This window comes from Manduca sexta, chromosome 7 (genome assembly GCF_014839805.1).
Source record: "Manduca sexta isolate Smith_Timp_Sample1 chromosome 7, JHU_Msex_v1.0, whole genome shotgun sequence".
Lineage (NCBI taxonomy): Eukaryota > Metazoa > Arthropoda > Insecta > Lepidoptera > Sphingidae > Manduca > Manduca sexta.
In genome coordinates, this window is record NC_051121.1 from 11,937,464 (window position 1) to 11,954,487 (window position 17,024).

Here is a 17,024-nt window from a genome sequence, read left to right on the forward strand (position 1 = left end):
TTAGACGAAATATGTATACGTCTGTATAAACCATTCTAGTTTATATTTCGTTCTAAAGCCAGAACTTAGTAAGCCGAAGCCTCGGGCAGTCTATTTCACGGAACACCACACAGGAATCCACCTCTGCCTAGTGCCTGACGTGTCTGAAGTCTAGACTCGCTATAAACGTGTAGATAAAACTTTACCACTTATTTAAATATCTCAGGTATATTCCCTGAGAAATATTTTCTGAAGGTTTTATGTCTGCCGTCTACATAAATATTTTTTGTATTAGACATACGAAGTTTTTTTAAAGTATTTTTTAGTAGTCTACTAATTTTGCTTTAGTGTTCAATGAGCGATCAAATGGAAAAGAAGTTGAAACAAATCGTGTTTCAAAAGCTGTTAAATACAAGAATTTGTTTGGCAAGTAGGTTGATTATAGGTGTAACCATCCGATAAGAAATTTAGGAAATTCCAGCCTTAAGTAGAAATAAGACCGGGTAAGCTATCAATGTAATTAAAATTTGGAGCTATAAACAACACTCTTAGGTTTATATTAATTGTGCCAGTGCTAAGCCTAGGACTTCTCTACTAATGAGTAGGTTTATTAATCCACCACTTTCATGAAATTCTTAAAAACATGTATGCAAATTTACTCGTAGTGCTGTATACAATTAAAAAGATAGATAAAATATACGAGTTACGGAAACACAACAGCGCGTGTGTTAGAATGATAATCGAGTCTAGTCATTAAAAACTGAAATCAATAATATCTTCTATGGGTAAGGCTTAGATTTTTAGCGCAGTTTGTAAGAACTTGTTGTCCGAAGAGTTAGAGTACAAAAAAATCTACTTTTTATGAAAACGAAATACAGTACGTACAAATTTTTATTACGTCTCATTTTTTCATAAATATATTTCTATTATAAATGTATGTAGCGCTTTAAAATTATGCTCTCAAGTTTATTGCTATAGAAATATATATTTGGACCTAAGTAATACTACTACTAAATGTCGACTGGATGTCCAAATAAATAAAATACGACCTTCTAACTTCACTCCATTTCTTACTTGCCTGTCGTATCTGTCAGCGCCAATACATTAATTGTCTGTAGAAAGCTCATTACATTTTTAGAACCAATTTTCATTACCAAGAAATATTCTATTTAAGTTTCTCTGCATTTAAGTCTTAGTGACTAATGAAAACTTGGTACCTGGCACCGACATGTTACTCGTACTGTCGCGTAATATCAAAACTGTTTTATTAAATGTATTGCTGGTGACATTAAATTAGTTTTTGTTGAACTGAATAATTTGCTTGATAGCGTGGCTCGATTGCTCACTATACGCTTTGAATTAGTGTTGCGTGTTGAACTCATCTAAAACGTCAATAATTGAACCTTCAAGAAGTCCCTCTGAGGCAATTCTTGTGCGCTCAGTCTCCACGAATGCACGCGCATGCACGAGTGACATTTGCCACGGCCCTAGGCACTGAGTTCAGTATGTATACCTCATGGTTGCAACTATACATTGAGGGCTGTGAGGGTACGGGAACATTTCCTCTCCTTCTGCCCTTCGCTCATCCTAAAAGGGTTCCTTTCCTTCCCCCAGATTTCTCCTCGCAACTTCAGGCCCCTGCAGTCGGTAAGCGGGAAGATTCCAGTATCTCATTCACAGACTTCCCTCGGTGTAGACAGCGGGGTTCCATACACAAAAGCAACCTCCAGGAAGGAGTTCCTCTCCTTAAAGTTCGGCAAAACCTGAGCTGAACGGTAGTAGTAATCATTTTCCTCACCAAAAAAAGAAAAAATATGTTTACCCGCGATGATCTCTCATCAGGCGACCTATTTACTCGTCAACCCTTTTAAAGCTTACCGCTGAGACCTAAAAAACTTTATTTTAACTATCTCATTCACAACGAGCGCAACAATACGCGTCTCTAACAAAACGTTTGCAGAGCTATTCTCAAAGCCAACGACAAAAATATTTTCCATGCAAAGGAAAAGTTCCTGTACAACTTTATTTTAATTTAACTAAAAAAAACTAAGTCATTGTCGTCGGAACTTTGTCGTTAATTGCGAAGTTGAGACACGCGGACAACGAATAAAAGAGCACCAACAAGCCTGGAGCTGGCACAGATTTTAAATGATTTATGGAAAACAATGGTTATTATTACATTTGAGTTAGTTTTAGTTGTTTTTGTTGTGTGGATAATGGGGTGGCAGAAGGACGTCGGTATATTTATATAGCACGACATTGTATCTTTCTATTGCCAAATATTTTTATTATTTTATTATATTGTGTTCCGATTTATACTTCAAATACTTACATCAAAAATAGAACTTGCATTCTCGTATAAAATATCGCCAAATATTTATTACGTGGCACTTTTGGCCGTCACATTTTGTCCGTATGGGCGGTCACGTCGGCGCGGGGACAAATGCGCCGCCCCGCCGCTGAATACTTAAAACTTTATACGCCTTTTATATTCATCTGCAATAACTGACGTTTGGTACAGCATTCGCTTCGGTACAGTTTTCGTACAATTTTGGAAATAATGGTTTTGTAACCGAACTGGATGGCGGACCAATAGGCTCTATAGAGTATGGTAAAAAAAGTTCGGTATGGTTTCTCTAAAAGTCAGGTCGAAAAGGCAAATTCTAACCAGTCGATCGTGTACAGGTAAAAAGATTTTATAGGCCGGTATATTTGTGATTGAAATATGTAACAGCTTTCGTTGATTTTATCGGACTGCACTGTATTTGCCATCATGTGTATTTTACAGTGCCAGGAAGAAATAATCTCTTGGGTAATCGATTTATACAAAAAATTAAAAGTATTATAACATATTAAAACAACAACATACACATCACGTCTTTATATTCGATGGGATAGGCAGAAATGCAATCAGTGCACAATGAATAGTATTCGTCTGTGTGTTCCGTCGCATGATGTGATAGGGGGCGTGACTATCGCTATATAGGCCACAAATTTCTCTTTCCGTGCTGATACTGACCAGAAAAGCTCCACATCACTTTGCCCTACCCGGCATTCGAACGCGATGTATTGCGCACGCAATACCATTAGTAAGACGAGGTAATCAAATTTACTTTATGCAACTTTATTAATATTAATATTACTATTCACTATTTAATTATTTTACCATGATATTATTTATTATAAAAATATATTCAAATTTTTAAGTGTGTTTAGTCGAGGTTCATTTTGGTTTCTAATTTCTATTGAGATTTTAAGGCGATATATTGTTTCCTAAAATTAAATGGACCAAGTTAAACAGACAAAAAATGGAGTGTTATTCCCAAACTTATTCAGTACAAAGCCTCTAATATTTTGTCTAAGAATAAAAGTGAAATAAATTGTTTAAGGCGACTCGTAGTGCCTCTGTAATTGAAATTGCCGAGTTCCACTCCGATAAGTAAAGCGCTTCTTAAATCTTGATAAGCGAGGGCGAATAATGAGATGCCTTTATTAATGAAATTATATCTGACCGCTCAGAACACCTTTTTTATTATAGTTTCAATTTAGGATTAAAAATACAAAGCCCGTAATACGCCTGGGGACTGTTTTGATACTTACACACGCCTTTGCCCTTTTCAGGGGTAGGCAGAGATTTAACAGTTACACTTTCCCAGGTATATCAAGTCTTATGTAATAGGCAGCTGATTATTTCTATTCACGGGGCACAATTCTGGATTGAAACGGAGTAGAAAAGCCAATATTATTTTGCCTTGGAATTGAATCCGAGATCTCAGCACCATAGACTGAAATACAATTATACCATTAAAGGTGGTGATGGTAGGATATATTTTATATCCGCTCGGATAGCGACCACCGTACACAAGGTGTTAATATCCATCATAATGGTCCACATAAGTGTGTCGCGTTCTGTCTGTATATATTAGGTTTCCAACTGGCCGGCATAATTATGTCGACTGACGAGGAGTAATCATCTCTCGCGAGTTGACATCCTATTGGAACCCACTCCACTTACCATCAGGTGCAGTGGGATCATTATGCCGTATCCATATATGAAAAAAGTCCGCGGTCCACGAATGGTAGCACTATTTAGAAGTTTGATCTATAAACAAACTTCAATACGTAAAAATTGCCACCAGTTATGTAGGTCTCACTCTTTCGATCAAGCGTTAAGCTGATGAAGACGTATACGCTGTAACGAATCTCTAACATTAACCTATAAGCTGAGTAGTTCAATGCCAATTTCGACATTTAGTAATTTCACATTTAACATTACAATGCGAGTTATGATTTGAATGAATGGTGCGGCGACATGGCACTGACCACAGCGGCCACAATGGCGGTCATTGTTGACTTTAATTATCCCCGATGTCCACATTCTCGTCATATGTGTCGTAATTGTTCATAAAAATGAATATTTTTTTATTTAAAAGAATGGGCCGTTGTGACCACCGCATCCGTGGCGAAAGTACCGCGCAGAAGCCGTCAACTTGTCGAGCTCTACATTTCTGGGAAACTAACAGTTTAAACGCGTAATTTATTCCAATTCTAAGGTATGCACATCTGAATTTTCGAAGAAATATGTGTAAGTATTAGGTATAGAGATAGATTCTATTAGGTGTGTTATGCTTGCTTTAAAGATCAAAGATGAACATTGGATACCCGTGAAGGAAACGAACGATTATGGAAAGCTATCCGTCAGTCACTTGCAAGTGACATGTGTATTGTATATGCATGTTTCCTTTATTCGTGTAATATCTAATAGGTTAGGGAAAATATCAACTTCGCGAGAATTAATTAGTTTTTCACTCCTTAAATTGTTTTAGCTTATCTTATAAGTGGAGTACTGTTTACTTATGTTTCAACATAAGTTAGGACTGTGAAGTGATAATAAAACTAATTTAACGAACAGTAAGTACAAAATAATGTAATCAAAACATAAAATACTCGTATAACAATTTTCAATATTTTTTAGTCTTTATTGGCCCGTTAGTTCGTGGTGCTTTTTTCCTTTTTGATTAACGGTAAATTGGAGTGCCCTAACAAATTTCAATATTAACAAAACACTACTAGCGGATAGATTAAAAAATATATATTTCAGTATGTATCTACTCAATTTATTTTTCAATAACACAGGTTTCAAAAATCTGTTCAAATATTTTAATATTCGCATCGTTTTATAATACAATTCCAATATTTTCATATCAAATGTACCTATGTATTATGTTTGACTACTAGTGGATATTTCACAACCTGAATCATTTGTGTGAAACGGAACGTGTTTGCCGCGAAAAATTCCTCTGAATGAAAAAGTGGTTTGCCAAGTAAAACAATATAATTGTTATACTTCTGTGCATTACTGACACTGAGAAAGTGAGAGTGTTGTACTCTACCAGATTAGTAACGAATTTATACTTATACATTTGGACCTTATTTCCATTCTGTTAGAGCGTGATATAGGACAAGTGCGTCGTCGTATCGAGCACGTGATGTTCTTAATGACGTGCATGAACATAACGACCGCGCCCGTATTTATTTTATTTTTTAACTCGGAATGTTTTGAAATGCATTAATATTCCTATAATATACTTTTTTCTGACTGTTCCAACGTAAACGAATACTAATCCTTTAAAAGAATAGCTGTCCTGAGTTTCTGCGAATTCTTAATATCCCTGAATCTATGAATAATAATACCTTACTATACTGCCGTGCTAAGATCAAAAGGTGCATCTCAAAAAAAATTATAAAAATCTTGATTTTGAATTCAATTGAATGTCCATCCAATGAACTTACTTAAATAATTAATAACGGCATCTTGTTAAAAAAACTTAACAGAGTTTTCTCTATCTCAGTTTTACTTAAACTATAAAACTATATTTTCAAAACTTCGATTATCTCGAAATAAGGTTTCCATGCACACCGCTTTTGCGCTTAGCACGGCAGTATAACTGATAATACAGGCTGACAACGCTATCTCAATATCTGACATTTGTTAACAGAATGATTACGTGCGTATTTTAGGGTTGGACGATTATTGGAGCAGTCGGTCCGACCCGATCATAGACGTCCGCCCTCGTGGGCCGCTGTCCGCCTCTGTCCGGCTTGAGCGGCCGCCCGAGGCGTGTCCGGCGCCCATCTGTCACCGGCAACGATCGTATTAAATAAAATGTCATTTTATATTTGTATTACAATATTATTTTATTTATTTGTTGCAGGGGTATGATAAAATAGGTTTATGTGGGGCGAATGCGAGGCAGATATTTTTCACTTAAGAATAGTAAATGTTGTTCTGTGAGTTTATAATAGTGACGCTTCCCACCTTGCTTTACTTACCATTAGATGATCTACTAATCTGTCACTGTCTTAGCTGTGTTAAAACTGGTGGTAGGTCACTCATATGTGAGAGTCCGCCTGGGTAGGTACCACCGCAATATTTATTTCGGCCTCCAAGTAGCAGTGTGTAATTACTGTTGTGTTCCGGTTTGAAGGACATTGTAGCCAGTGTAATCACTGGACATAATGACACTTAACATCTCATGTCTCAGGATGGCGAGCGCAGTGGATACCAAACAATACTTTATAATGCAGGGTATTGAATGGTATTTCTACTGTTTATGGATAGTCGTATCACTTTCTATCAAGCGATCGGCAAGCTCGTATCGTCGATCAAAGCAACATAAAATAATAATTCAACTTCCTTTAACAACAAGTGTGACCCTCAGCCTATTCGTGACAATATTGTTCGTAAAAACAATGTAAAACATTTTATCTGGTCCGAATTCTGATATAATAACATTTAATTAGAAAACAAGCAGGCGCGGCCTCCAAACTTGACCCATTGTGATTTTTACCGCCCACACGGCCACGCTTTTTGTGGCCTTCGAACGGTTTATGGGCGAAACAATATAGATTTTATATTCTATCAGATACGACGGTTCTTTGTGAAACTATGAGTTTACAAAGACTTGTTTGTGCGATGATTAATTTACAAAAGTTTTGTTTTGCTTGGGACGTTAAGTTTACGAGTGTTTTTATTGAATATTTTTCTTGTTAATAAGGACCTCTTTTAGTCCACTTCGGTGTGAATTATGATCTTGAAATTTGACACTTGGAGCTGTAGTGGTGCTTAGTTCGGCATAATTACAGCGACCGTCTTCGGTCACGACGTTTTGTAATAGCAGACAATTTTAGGATTTCGAAATACTAGTATTCTGATTTTATTGAGGATTTTTGTGAATCATCGCTTGCTTTAAAACATCGTGAGGAAACCTGCATACCTGTAAAGTTCTCTATATTAATTTTGAAGGGTGTGTGAAGTCTATCAATGCGCACTAGGCCAGCGTGGTGCACTAAGGCCTACTCTCTCAGTAGTAGAGGAGGTCCGTGCCCAGCAGTGGGACAGTATATAATTCAGGGCTGATATTATTACATCTCCAAGCAACAAAAGGGGTAGACAGTAAAACAATACATACTGAAATAGAGTTTTAATCACTTTCAATAATGTCCGTATGTACATAGCAGCTTATATCTATATAATTGAATGTCTACAGTAAATGTTGTAAAGTATAGCAAAGTACCTTCGGATACGAAACAAAATAAGCGTCGGTAATGTCCACACTTTGTGAAATTACGGGAATTTCAACTGCCAGCCGGAATGTCCATTTTATTGTAATTGTGGGGACATTGTGACGGTTGTTTTTATAGCGTATGGTAAAAATCGCTTGTAGGGTCACCACACTATACCAGAATTGTGGGTTAAAAAGGGATTGATGAGGGATTTTGGGGAATGGGACGAGGTGGACTTCTGCGTAAGCCTTTCTCGTTTTTCGGACATAACTGTACAATTGTTATCGTTGTGCTGCCCTTTACAATTATTGCTAAAATCTCCCAAGCGACAGATTTATGACATTCATGCGGAACCTCTGTAGTCCAGTACGAGATTCGATTCCCGCTTCGGGACATATTTATGATTTACAATATTTATTTTGTGACCCTCATAACACTGCCATGGGACTCGCTAGGACCATCAGTAATATACATTTATTCCAATATATTACAGTTAAAACCTTTCGCGCAGTCGGTTAAAAGTAACATACATTTCATAATATTTCATTGACATATACATTTATCAAAAAAATAAATGTTTAAAAGATAAAAACATGTTAGACACCATACATTATTTGTCATATTATATTCAGTGCTTGTCATCTACTTACATAAAAACAATTTGTGTGTCTGTGCATTGAACTTTGATAGCATATAATCTAACGTAACTGGATATTTGTAACGTATTGCCAATAGAACTTATAATGTAATTTTGCAATTTGATGAAAACCATCGTGAGGAAAGTATTGAAAAACTTGATGAGAGTTTAAAATTATTGGCAGAGGAAGCCCATGCTCAAGTAGGACATTATTTCAGGGCTATTGCCTAAAAATCTGTTTCTTTTTCCAATAAATATACTGTTAAAATAACTATATATCCAGTCCAAGTTAATTGTAAATTATTTCATTATTTACATTGCAAGTTCTATTATCAAAATTGTTACAAAATCTCACTGGTTATTTTTCCAGTATTCAACAAACGCGAGCAACGTCGTATAGCACATGATAGAATAAGCACCACAGTAAAATAATATTAAAACTAATAGCTACCATATCTGTAGCTGTACTTTAAGAGGTCACACAGACCCCAAAACTGCTCTTTACATAAAAAAGTGTGACCGGGCTTTATTGTTCATTGGCAAGAAGTTACGTCCACGCCTTGTAGGCAGAGATGTAAGTTTCAACCGGAGAGTCAAATAGATAGATTATTAGTAATGAATAATTTACAAATATGTTTTTAGAAAAACCGATTTTTGATGACTGGTTTATTATTATAGTTTATTGAATACACAGATTTATTTAACTTTGTTCAACGTTTGATCGATTTTGAACTTTGGAACCAATAGGTAGTTTTGAGCTAAGAAACTGAGAATTAGACATGTATGATTTGAATGTCATGCTGTCAGTATATTGCACAATGAAGCCCGAGCATACTATACATTGCTTTAGGAACTATAATTCCGAGCTAACTCGATCTGTCATACCATACAGCCTTGTAAACTAAAATTATTATAACTTACAACTGGCGAAGTTAGACATTTTAGCAAAATGAGAAATCGACTGAATTGGTGGGGGCTTTCATTACTTAACGTTTTCTGTTACAACTGAAGCTTATAAATTACCATTACTTACGCCCGTCTTTAACTAACATATCTTAACTTAGGGGCCCCTAATGGCGGACCCACGGCAAGCATCAAAATGCTGACGAGTGTTAGCCGTTAGAGGCCCCTTAAAAACGGGCACTAATCTGTCATTGCCAATCATAAATGAGAACCAATGAAGACAAAGAAAATACAGTATGAGAGTGAGACGCTTGAGTAGATAGTTGACGTGATCAACGATCGCCAAGCGATACTTCAGTCTTGTAACGTCTAAGCTAGCTGAACTGTGGAATCGGAAATCAGCGAATGTGTAGGAATGTAACAAGTTAATTTAGATCAGTCTTCGACCACGCCACGGTCGGAGGAAGCTACAGCCGAGTGATTACACAAACATACCAATAAATACTTAACGTTACAGATTTGATGCGATAATAAAAAATGGTCCGTATTCTGTACGATACAAGGTATAAAATCTAGCGTCAGTTTATATACACGAGCACCCAGTCACATCCCAATGTTTGGATTGCACTTCGTTCGGTCACTACACTCAGTCCGAGGCCGACGCGGCCAATGTTACACTTTTTACACTGTTTGTTCCTTTTGCGTCGGTGCGTGATGCTACCGACATCTAATCGATAATTCAACACGTTAGAACTGTACTCACTTGCCAAGTACAGCAGTAGATCATCCGCGGCGCTTGGCCTACGTTCAACATTAAATCGATTCTTATCTATCAATGTTTAAAGAACGTTCACTAAACCTCCATTGGCACTTTGGTTAGGAATTCCTAGTCCATCCAACTACTACACTTCTGTGCCGTCTTCGCCCTCGTCTTCAAACAGAGGCTCGTTGGGGTTTACCTCGGTGCTGGGCTTCTTCTTCGGCTTGGGAGGAGGTCGCGGCGGGATCTTCCCGCTTCTGCCGAGCGTTCCCGACTGGTTCAACGACACATTACTCTCGTTCTTCTTCTCGTCTTTAGACGGAGAACTTGGTTCTTCCTTGCTCTCCACTCTTGGTCGCCTCAGAGAGCCAGTCTCCGGCTTGCCCTTTCGTATCAAAGTCTCTGAAGGTGCATCGTTGAACAAAGTCTTCCGTGATTCTGGTTGGGGAGTAGATGTATTCTTCGCTGTCCAGCTCATGCGGTTGACTGGTTCCTGAGGACCAGGCGTTGAGAGCTGGGTAGAGAGTTGAGAGCTGATGCTGTTCCTTGGGTTATGCTGTTGCGGGACTGGAGACGGCGCAGGCTCCTGTTCTTCAATCGGGGCGTAGTACACTGGATGAGGGTTCTGGTAAACCGTCGGGGTAGCTGGCAGTGGCCGATTCCTCATCGGCGAAAACTGGTTATCCAAACCGGCTTTGTTTAGAGATAGCACCGAACTTCCATCAGCTGTGGTCCTCAATCCTAAATTATCATACAAAGGCTCTTGAGCTTCAGTGCTTGGCAGGATCTGAGTGCTGGCTGTACTGGACCAGCTGGGCACCCGCGGTCTTCTGGGAATGGTGACATAGCCTTGCCGAGGAGTCACGACTGGCGGCGTTATTGGAGCCGTGAAGGGTGACTGAGACCGGGAGTACGGCAGGGTTCTGAAAAGGTTTTGGTTAGTGGTCATGCCATAAATCGGCGAGTGGATGGGACTGACAGGATTGAGTTGAGGAGGCAGCCTGCTGGTGTCGGGGACGGTGGACGCGTTGCTGGCTGCTGGGGATATCTGAGCAGCGCGAGGAGGGAAGGAGAGAAGGTCGGGAGGGTACGCCCTTCCATCAGTCCGCCCGTACTCCACGTTAAGCGCGTCCTGCGACCTTTTCGTCATGTGATCGAAGCCCAGCGAGCGCTTTTCGTCTTCATTATGAGCTGAAAGCAAAAACATCTCATTCAGCATCTCATTATTTCAAAACTTCCCTTTCAGGAGGAAAATCTTTACGGAGTTTCCATTGAATGGAGGCCTCTTGCTGTATTGTATGAATGAAAGCTGCACGTCATCATCTTAAGAATAGCCGATATTATGAATAAATTTGTTCGGGTATGGATTCTCCTTTGTTGAATTGAATATATTGATGATTGTGCGTTTATAGGCTTTCACGCAGAATAGGAGGCGAAAAGGCTTTACTGTATCAATAAAACACGATTTCCCAGCCTTGATCCACTCAGAGCTAGAGAATTACAGTTTACATTAGCATTGCTAAGTAAGATTGAGTGTAAATCCCTGACTGGCGACAACAAACATAACCTAATGCTTTTAAAGGACTATAGATTTACTTGAATTATTATGGATTATTATTGGTATCAGAAAGGAATCATCCCAAAAAAAACATCATTTAATATTCGAGTATAATTCTTTTAACGAGATTACAAACTAATAGAAGACTGGAATTGGCATCTATTTCATATTAAAAACTGAAATTCTATTAAACAGTTTTAGAAAATTGACTTACCAAACACAGAATCGTTGTCCAGCAACGTTTTGTTGAGCTCCGACATCTCGGTGGCTCCACTCATGATAGAGGGTGGCGCGTCGTATCTCCTCGGAGGCTTCGTCACAGGGTTCACGGCTGTTATCAGACTCTTCTCCATCTCTGGGATTACTGAGCCCTCAATCAAAGCTTCTCCATTAGTGTTATCTGCTTTTTTATCAGTATTACGTCTTTTGCAGCAGCAATAACAGAGGATAACCAGGATGATTAAAAGAATAGCAGCTGTGCAGGACACTCCTATAAGTACAGGCAGCATATTGTTGTTCATGCCTTGAGGAACCACTATTCCTGGCGGAGTCTGTGCGACTACTAAAGTGAGGCTCCGTTCTTCAACACCGCCAGCATTTTTGGCTACACACAAGTACTCCCCACTGTCAGTACTTTCCACGTTAGTTATTGTTAGGTTGACCCATTTGCTGTAGTACTCTTTGCTACTCTGCGTTATGTAGTACTTGATTTCTCCTTGATATCTATATAAGCCGTCGATGATTTGCGCATTGAGGACCCAATTCACTTCAGGCATTGGGTTTCCGTTCACTTGACAGGCCAGCGTCACGTTATAATCAGACACCCTCAGGGTGGTACTCGTTGACGGATAGATAATAGTAGGTCGGCAAGCAAAGTCGTTGGTTTCTAGATCTTTCCAACTTTTCCCATGGACTTTAGGAGGCTCCGTGCAGAAAACGTCTGAGGAGTGTAGATTCTTGCTTATTACCCAATTCCTAAAAGGTTGCAGGAAACAATCACATCGCCAAGGATTGTCTTGGACGTCGAGGTTCAGTAAAGAGGGCAGATTGCTCAGGGTGTCTACTTTTACATGTTCGAGTTTATTGCCGTCCAGCCTTAGGACGTTCAGTTTCGGTACGTTCATGAAAGTCTTCATTCCGATTTGGAATATCCTGTTATTGCTAAGTTCGACTTTGGTCAAAAAATCCAGATTACTGAATAAACCATCATCCAATTTTTCCAACTTGTTATCGTTCAACAAAATCCATCTTATTTTAGGAGTTTCTTTGAACGTATCGGGATGAAGTGTTTTCAAGTCGTTTTTCGAAAGATCCAGCTCGATCATGATGGCCAGCCCTTTGAAGCCATTCCTCTGGATCGTCTGCAGCTTACATTCACTAAGAGTAAGTTTCCAGAGGTTTATTAAGCCCACATCGTGAAAGGCGTGGCTGGTTATCTCGTATAGACTATTTCCAGTAAGATTTAGCTTCTGGATATCGGGGCTGAGAGTCTTCGGTATGGTGTCGTAGTGGCCGTGAGAGCAGTCCGCTTGCTTGTCCCCACTCGCCCACACACACTTGCACTTCTCGGGGCAATTGGTGGTGAAGTCCGCCGTGATGGTGGCCAGCACGAGGTTCAAAACGATGATCTTTCGCACAGCGTCGCCCATTTTTCCTGCAACAAAATAACTTGTGAGTGCTTCAGCAATTAAAATATCGTAATAGCGTACGATGGAACCCTGGCGGCTTTAATACGCCATTAAGCGTGCACTCAGATTGTTCAGTTTGAGAGTTATATCGGCCGACATCAGGTGCTGTATATTAAATGTTTTTATGAGTTGTCGAACTGGAAGTTTGATGGAGGGGCAACTCGCCAATATTGAGACCGAAATAAAACAGATTTATTTCTAGAATATTATGAGAGACTACATTAACTTTTATTTCGGTAATGTTCTCACAAACATAAGGTTCAAATGGCAGTTTATTTAATGGCGCATTGTTTGATGGATGATGAATGATGCAGTGTCTATGACGTTAGCTTTTTAAAATAAACAATTCCAACACTCAACCGACCGTAAAAAATAACAAATTGTTACTGCGAAATGTTTACATCATATGCTTTCAAATACGCAAAATTTATTGCGGTTAAAATTGTTTATTTGGTTTCTATGCATCTGCAGAGCTTCAGTTATAAATTTTAATGCTATTAGATGTGAAAAATTTATAACCGCCAACACAATAACATAGTTTACTAGTTTATTCATACGCATTTGTCTATGTGGGAATATTTTCAACAAAAGTTTGGATTTGTGTACTTTTTCAAGGTAGAAAATACTATGTTTTAATCGAAGCCTTGTTCTGCGACCCTATCAAAATCTTTAACAGTTTATGCTCGTTTGTACAAAAATATTCATAAATCATATAATATTTGTAGGAATTAATCGGGACAAGAGCTTTGCTGTTGCGGTTTACTTCTCGTGCGGTCGGCGACATTGCGGAGTCGACTGCACTACGAATATGGCAAAAACCACAATTTTTAAAACAAACAAAGTTTTACGTACAATCAACTTTTGAAAAGCAAATTTTATGTTTTACAAAGAGCATCACTATATAAGACATTAATACTGCCAAACAGCACTGTGCACACTCTTGTGTTTTGATTTGAAGGACATTTAGTCCAGGGATGATGAACCTTTATAGGTTGACATGGCAATATCTATAAAATAATAATGTTCTTGTAATGTGCCGTCTGTGGCCGAAATTCTATATCCGAGTGCCCCTTATTAAACTTTTTGATGTTCCAACAAGATTTTTGGTTGGCATATTACCGTGCGTGAATTATTTTGTCCCGTGTTTTGCCATCAATATTTTAAAAATAACAGAAAATTATAAATTACATTTGTAATATTTTAAGATGTCATGCAGTGCATTGAAATTTAATGTCCTAAATGGCACTGCTTGATCCAAGGTCAACTGGCGACAATGGTTCCTTAGTTTGCTTAACAAATTCCTTTTAACGTACAATAACGTCTTTATAGGCACAATTAGGACAAAAGCCGTCGGTACACGTCGCCGGAGCCTGACGGATAATTACGTTTGACGTGGGGGTAAACTTGAGCAATTCAGCTGAAAATGCGTTCCGCCGCTTGATCCGTGCGACGTTTCTAAGGAGGAGGTGCACTTGATAAGAAATTGCGATTGATTGGACAACTGTCTTCGTAGACCTTGGCATTTTGTTTTCTTATCTTTATATGAGATGATTTTACACGTTATTTCAAAATATAGTTGACAGTAAAGGAAAGAAAGAACCGGATAAGAATCATAAGCGTTGAAATTAAAAGACTGTTTTGTTAGCCGGTCTTTTGTTATATAATCCTAGTTTATATAATTTTATACCTAGGTATTACATGATTTTTTAATATTGTTCGTGACTTTGCCCACGTGAAGACATTACCCGCTAAAAAAAACTCCTAAATACATATCGCGTTAACTATACAAGACTCTAGCCCCATATATTAGAAAAATCTTATTTAAAACTAGCTTCCGCCCGCAGCTTCGCCCGCGTGGATTTCGGACTTCAAAAATGGAGGAGGTGCTCAATTTGTCGGGATGTTTTTTTAATGTATGGTGGTATGCAGGTGGTCCGATTGTCCGGTCAGGGTCTGATGATGGGATCCTGGTGAAATCGAAGGAAGCATATAGCATGATTCAGTATTCACGCGTGATGGCTTATTATTAGCGTATTTCATGTATAACTCTGGTGTTTCTATACCGATTTCTATGATTCTTTTTTATGGAATATTTAATAATGTTAACTTTTTTAATTAGGGATGACTGAGAGTGTTATAAACGTAAGAGTAGACAAATATAATGAGAAAGCTTCGAACTGCTAAGCTATCGGGAGTTAGACGTGTTATTGTGAGTCAACCATAAAAGATAGACATATGCTGTCGTGGGATATTTTTTATATAATTTTAAGGAGAACATTTCCGTCATAAATGATTTCTGTGTAGCTTTAACCATTAAGGTTGCACACGCGACGGAAGCTTAAAAATGGAGTAACTTCTCCCGTTTTCACAACATTTCCCTTCACTGCTCTGCTCCTATTAATTGTAGCGTGATGAAAAGTATACTATAACCAGCTCAGGAGTATGAAAAATAATTGTACCAAGTTTCGTTAAAATCCGTCGAGTAGTTTTTGTTTCTATAACGGTTATACAGACAGACAGACAGACAAAAATTTTACTAATTGCATTTTTGGCATCAGTATCGATCTCTAATCACCCCCTGATAGTTATTTTGGAAATATATTTCATGTACAGAATTGACCTCTCTACAGATTTATTATAATTATAGATTGCAATACTTTGCATGGGACCTAATTAATAGAATAAAAAGTACGTTGTTCCAGTACATGGTCTATCCATGTGCTCAAATTCATTAAAATCCGTTCAGCGTCTGTGTTTACTTCTAACAAACATACAAACACTCGCATATATAATCTTAGTAAGATAAAATACGATAATTAAGATAAAATATTGCCTATGAACGCTACAAAAGTTTAACAATATTTGTGTACGTTTGTACGCGCGTGCCTGTGTTACCGTAAATATACCTACATATGCAAAGCTCACGTTAAATGTAATTTAATATGTACAATTATTAAGTAATCAAGTCTCCGATCACTTGGACCGAGCGGGACACGCACATTACTGCGCTAAGCACCGTGAAAACCGGTTCGACCTTGTGATTCTTATATTTATGTGTGTTTATCGTTTACTTTAGACAACGTATAGAAAACGTATAATTAGTATGACATTGTAATGCGCTCGTCATCAGATTATATCACCATCATCAGCCACATAAAGTCCACTGCTGAACATAGGCCTCCGCTAAAGATTTCCAGACGGACCTGTCGAAAGCGGCCTGCATCCAGCGTGTTGCCGCGACGTTTATCAAGTCGTCTGTCTATCTTACAGGTGGACGTCCAACGCTGCGCTTGCCGCTACGTGGTCTCCAATCGAGAACTGTTTTGCCCTATCTACCGTCAGTTCTGCGACCTATGTGCCCTGTCCACTGCCACTTTAGCTTGCTAATCCGCTTAGTAATATCATAATGCTTAGTTATTGAGAATGCCTCGGTGGTATAGTTGTATTATGGTACGATTGCAGTGGTCCTAGGTTCGATCTCCAGGTTGAGATGTGATATAGGATTTTTCTACTCAGTATTAATTCGGTGTCTGGAATTTGCGTCCGATATGGTGATGGGTTCGCCCACTATCACGCATCAGGACTTGAATACACTCGACGGTAAGTGAGTGAACTAGTTGCGTCTCTGCCTACATCTTTAGGGACAAAAGGAGTGAGTATGTGCCTAGTTATTTACTGACTACAATGTCCTAAAGGAATAATGATAATGGTTATACTGGTGCTTGGTAGTAATAAACAAAGAGAAAAACAACCAAATAAACTCTTCCAATACGGACGTTTCATTATTCAGTTTCTATTAGAGAAAATGAGACATTATAAAAATGAAGAAGGCACTTCTTGAAATTAAGTATTTAATGTAATTAACTCTCTTAAGAATCAAACTTGCGAAACATGATGGATTGTTTACAAAATAATTTATAAAACCTATAATTA

At 38.4% G+C, this 17,024-nt stretch overlaps 1 protein-coding gene across 2 annotated transcripts in view; it reads right to left on the reverse strand.

Annotated features, from left to right (window-relative positions):
• Positions 1 to 7,448: 7,448 nt before the first annotated feature.
• The window catches only part of LOC115442458, an 88,406-nt gene continuing 78,830 nt past the window's right edge, over positions 7,449 to 17,024 (reverse strand). For both annotated transcript variants that reach the window (XM_037447581.1, XM_037447582.1), the window contains 2 exons: positions 11,618 to 13,057; positions 7,449 to 11,036 (listed from right to left, as the gene is read on the reverse strand). In XM_037447581.1, coding sequence (XP_037303478.1) covers positions 9,988 to 11,036; positions 11,618 to 13,052 — 2,484 coding nt within the window. In that variant the 5' untranslated portion in view covers positions 13,053 to 13,057 and the 3' untranslated portion in view covers positions 7,449 to 9,987. The remainder of the gene's footprint in view (positions 11,037 to 11,617; positions 13,058 to 17,024) is intronic.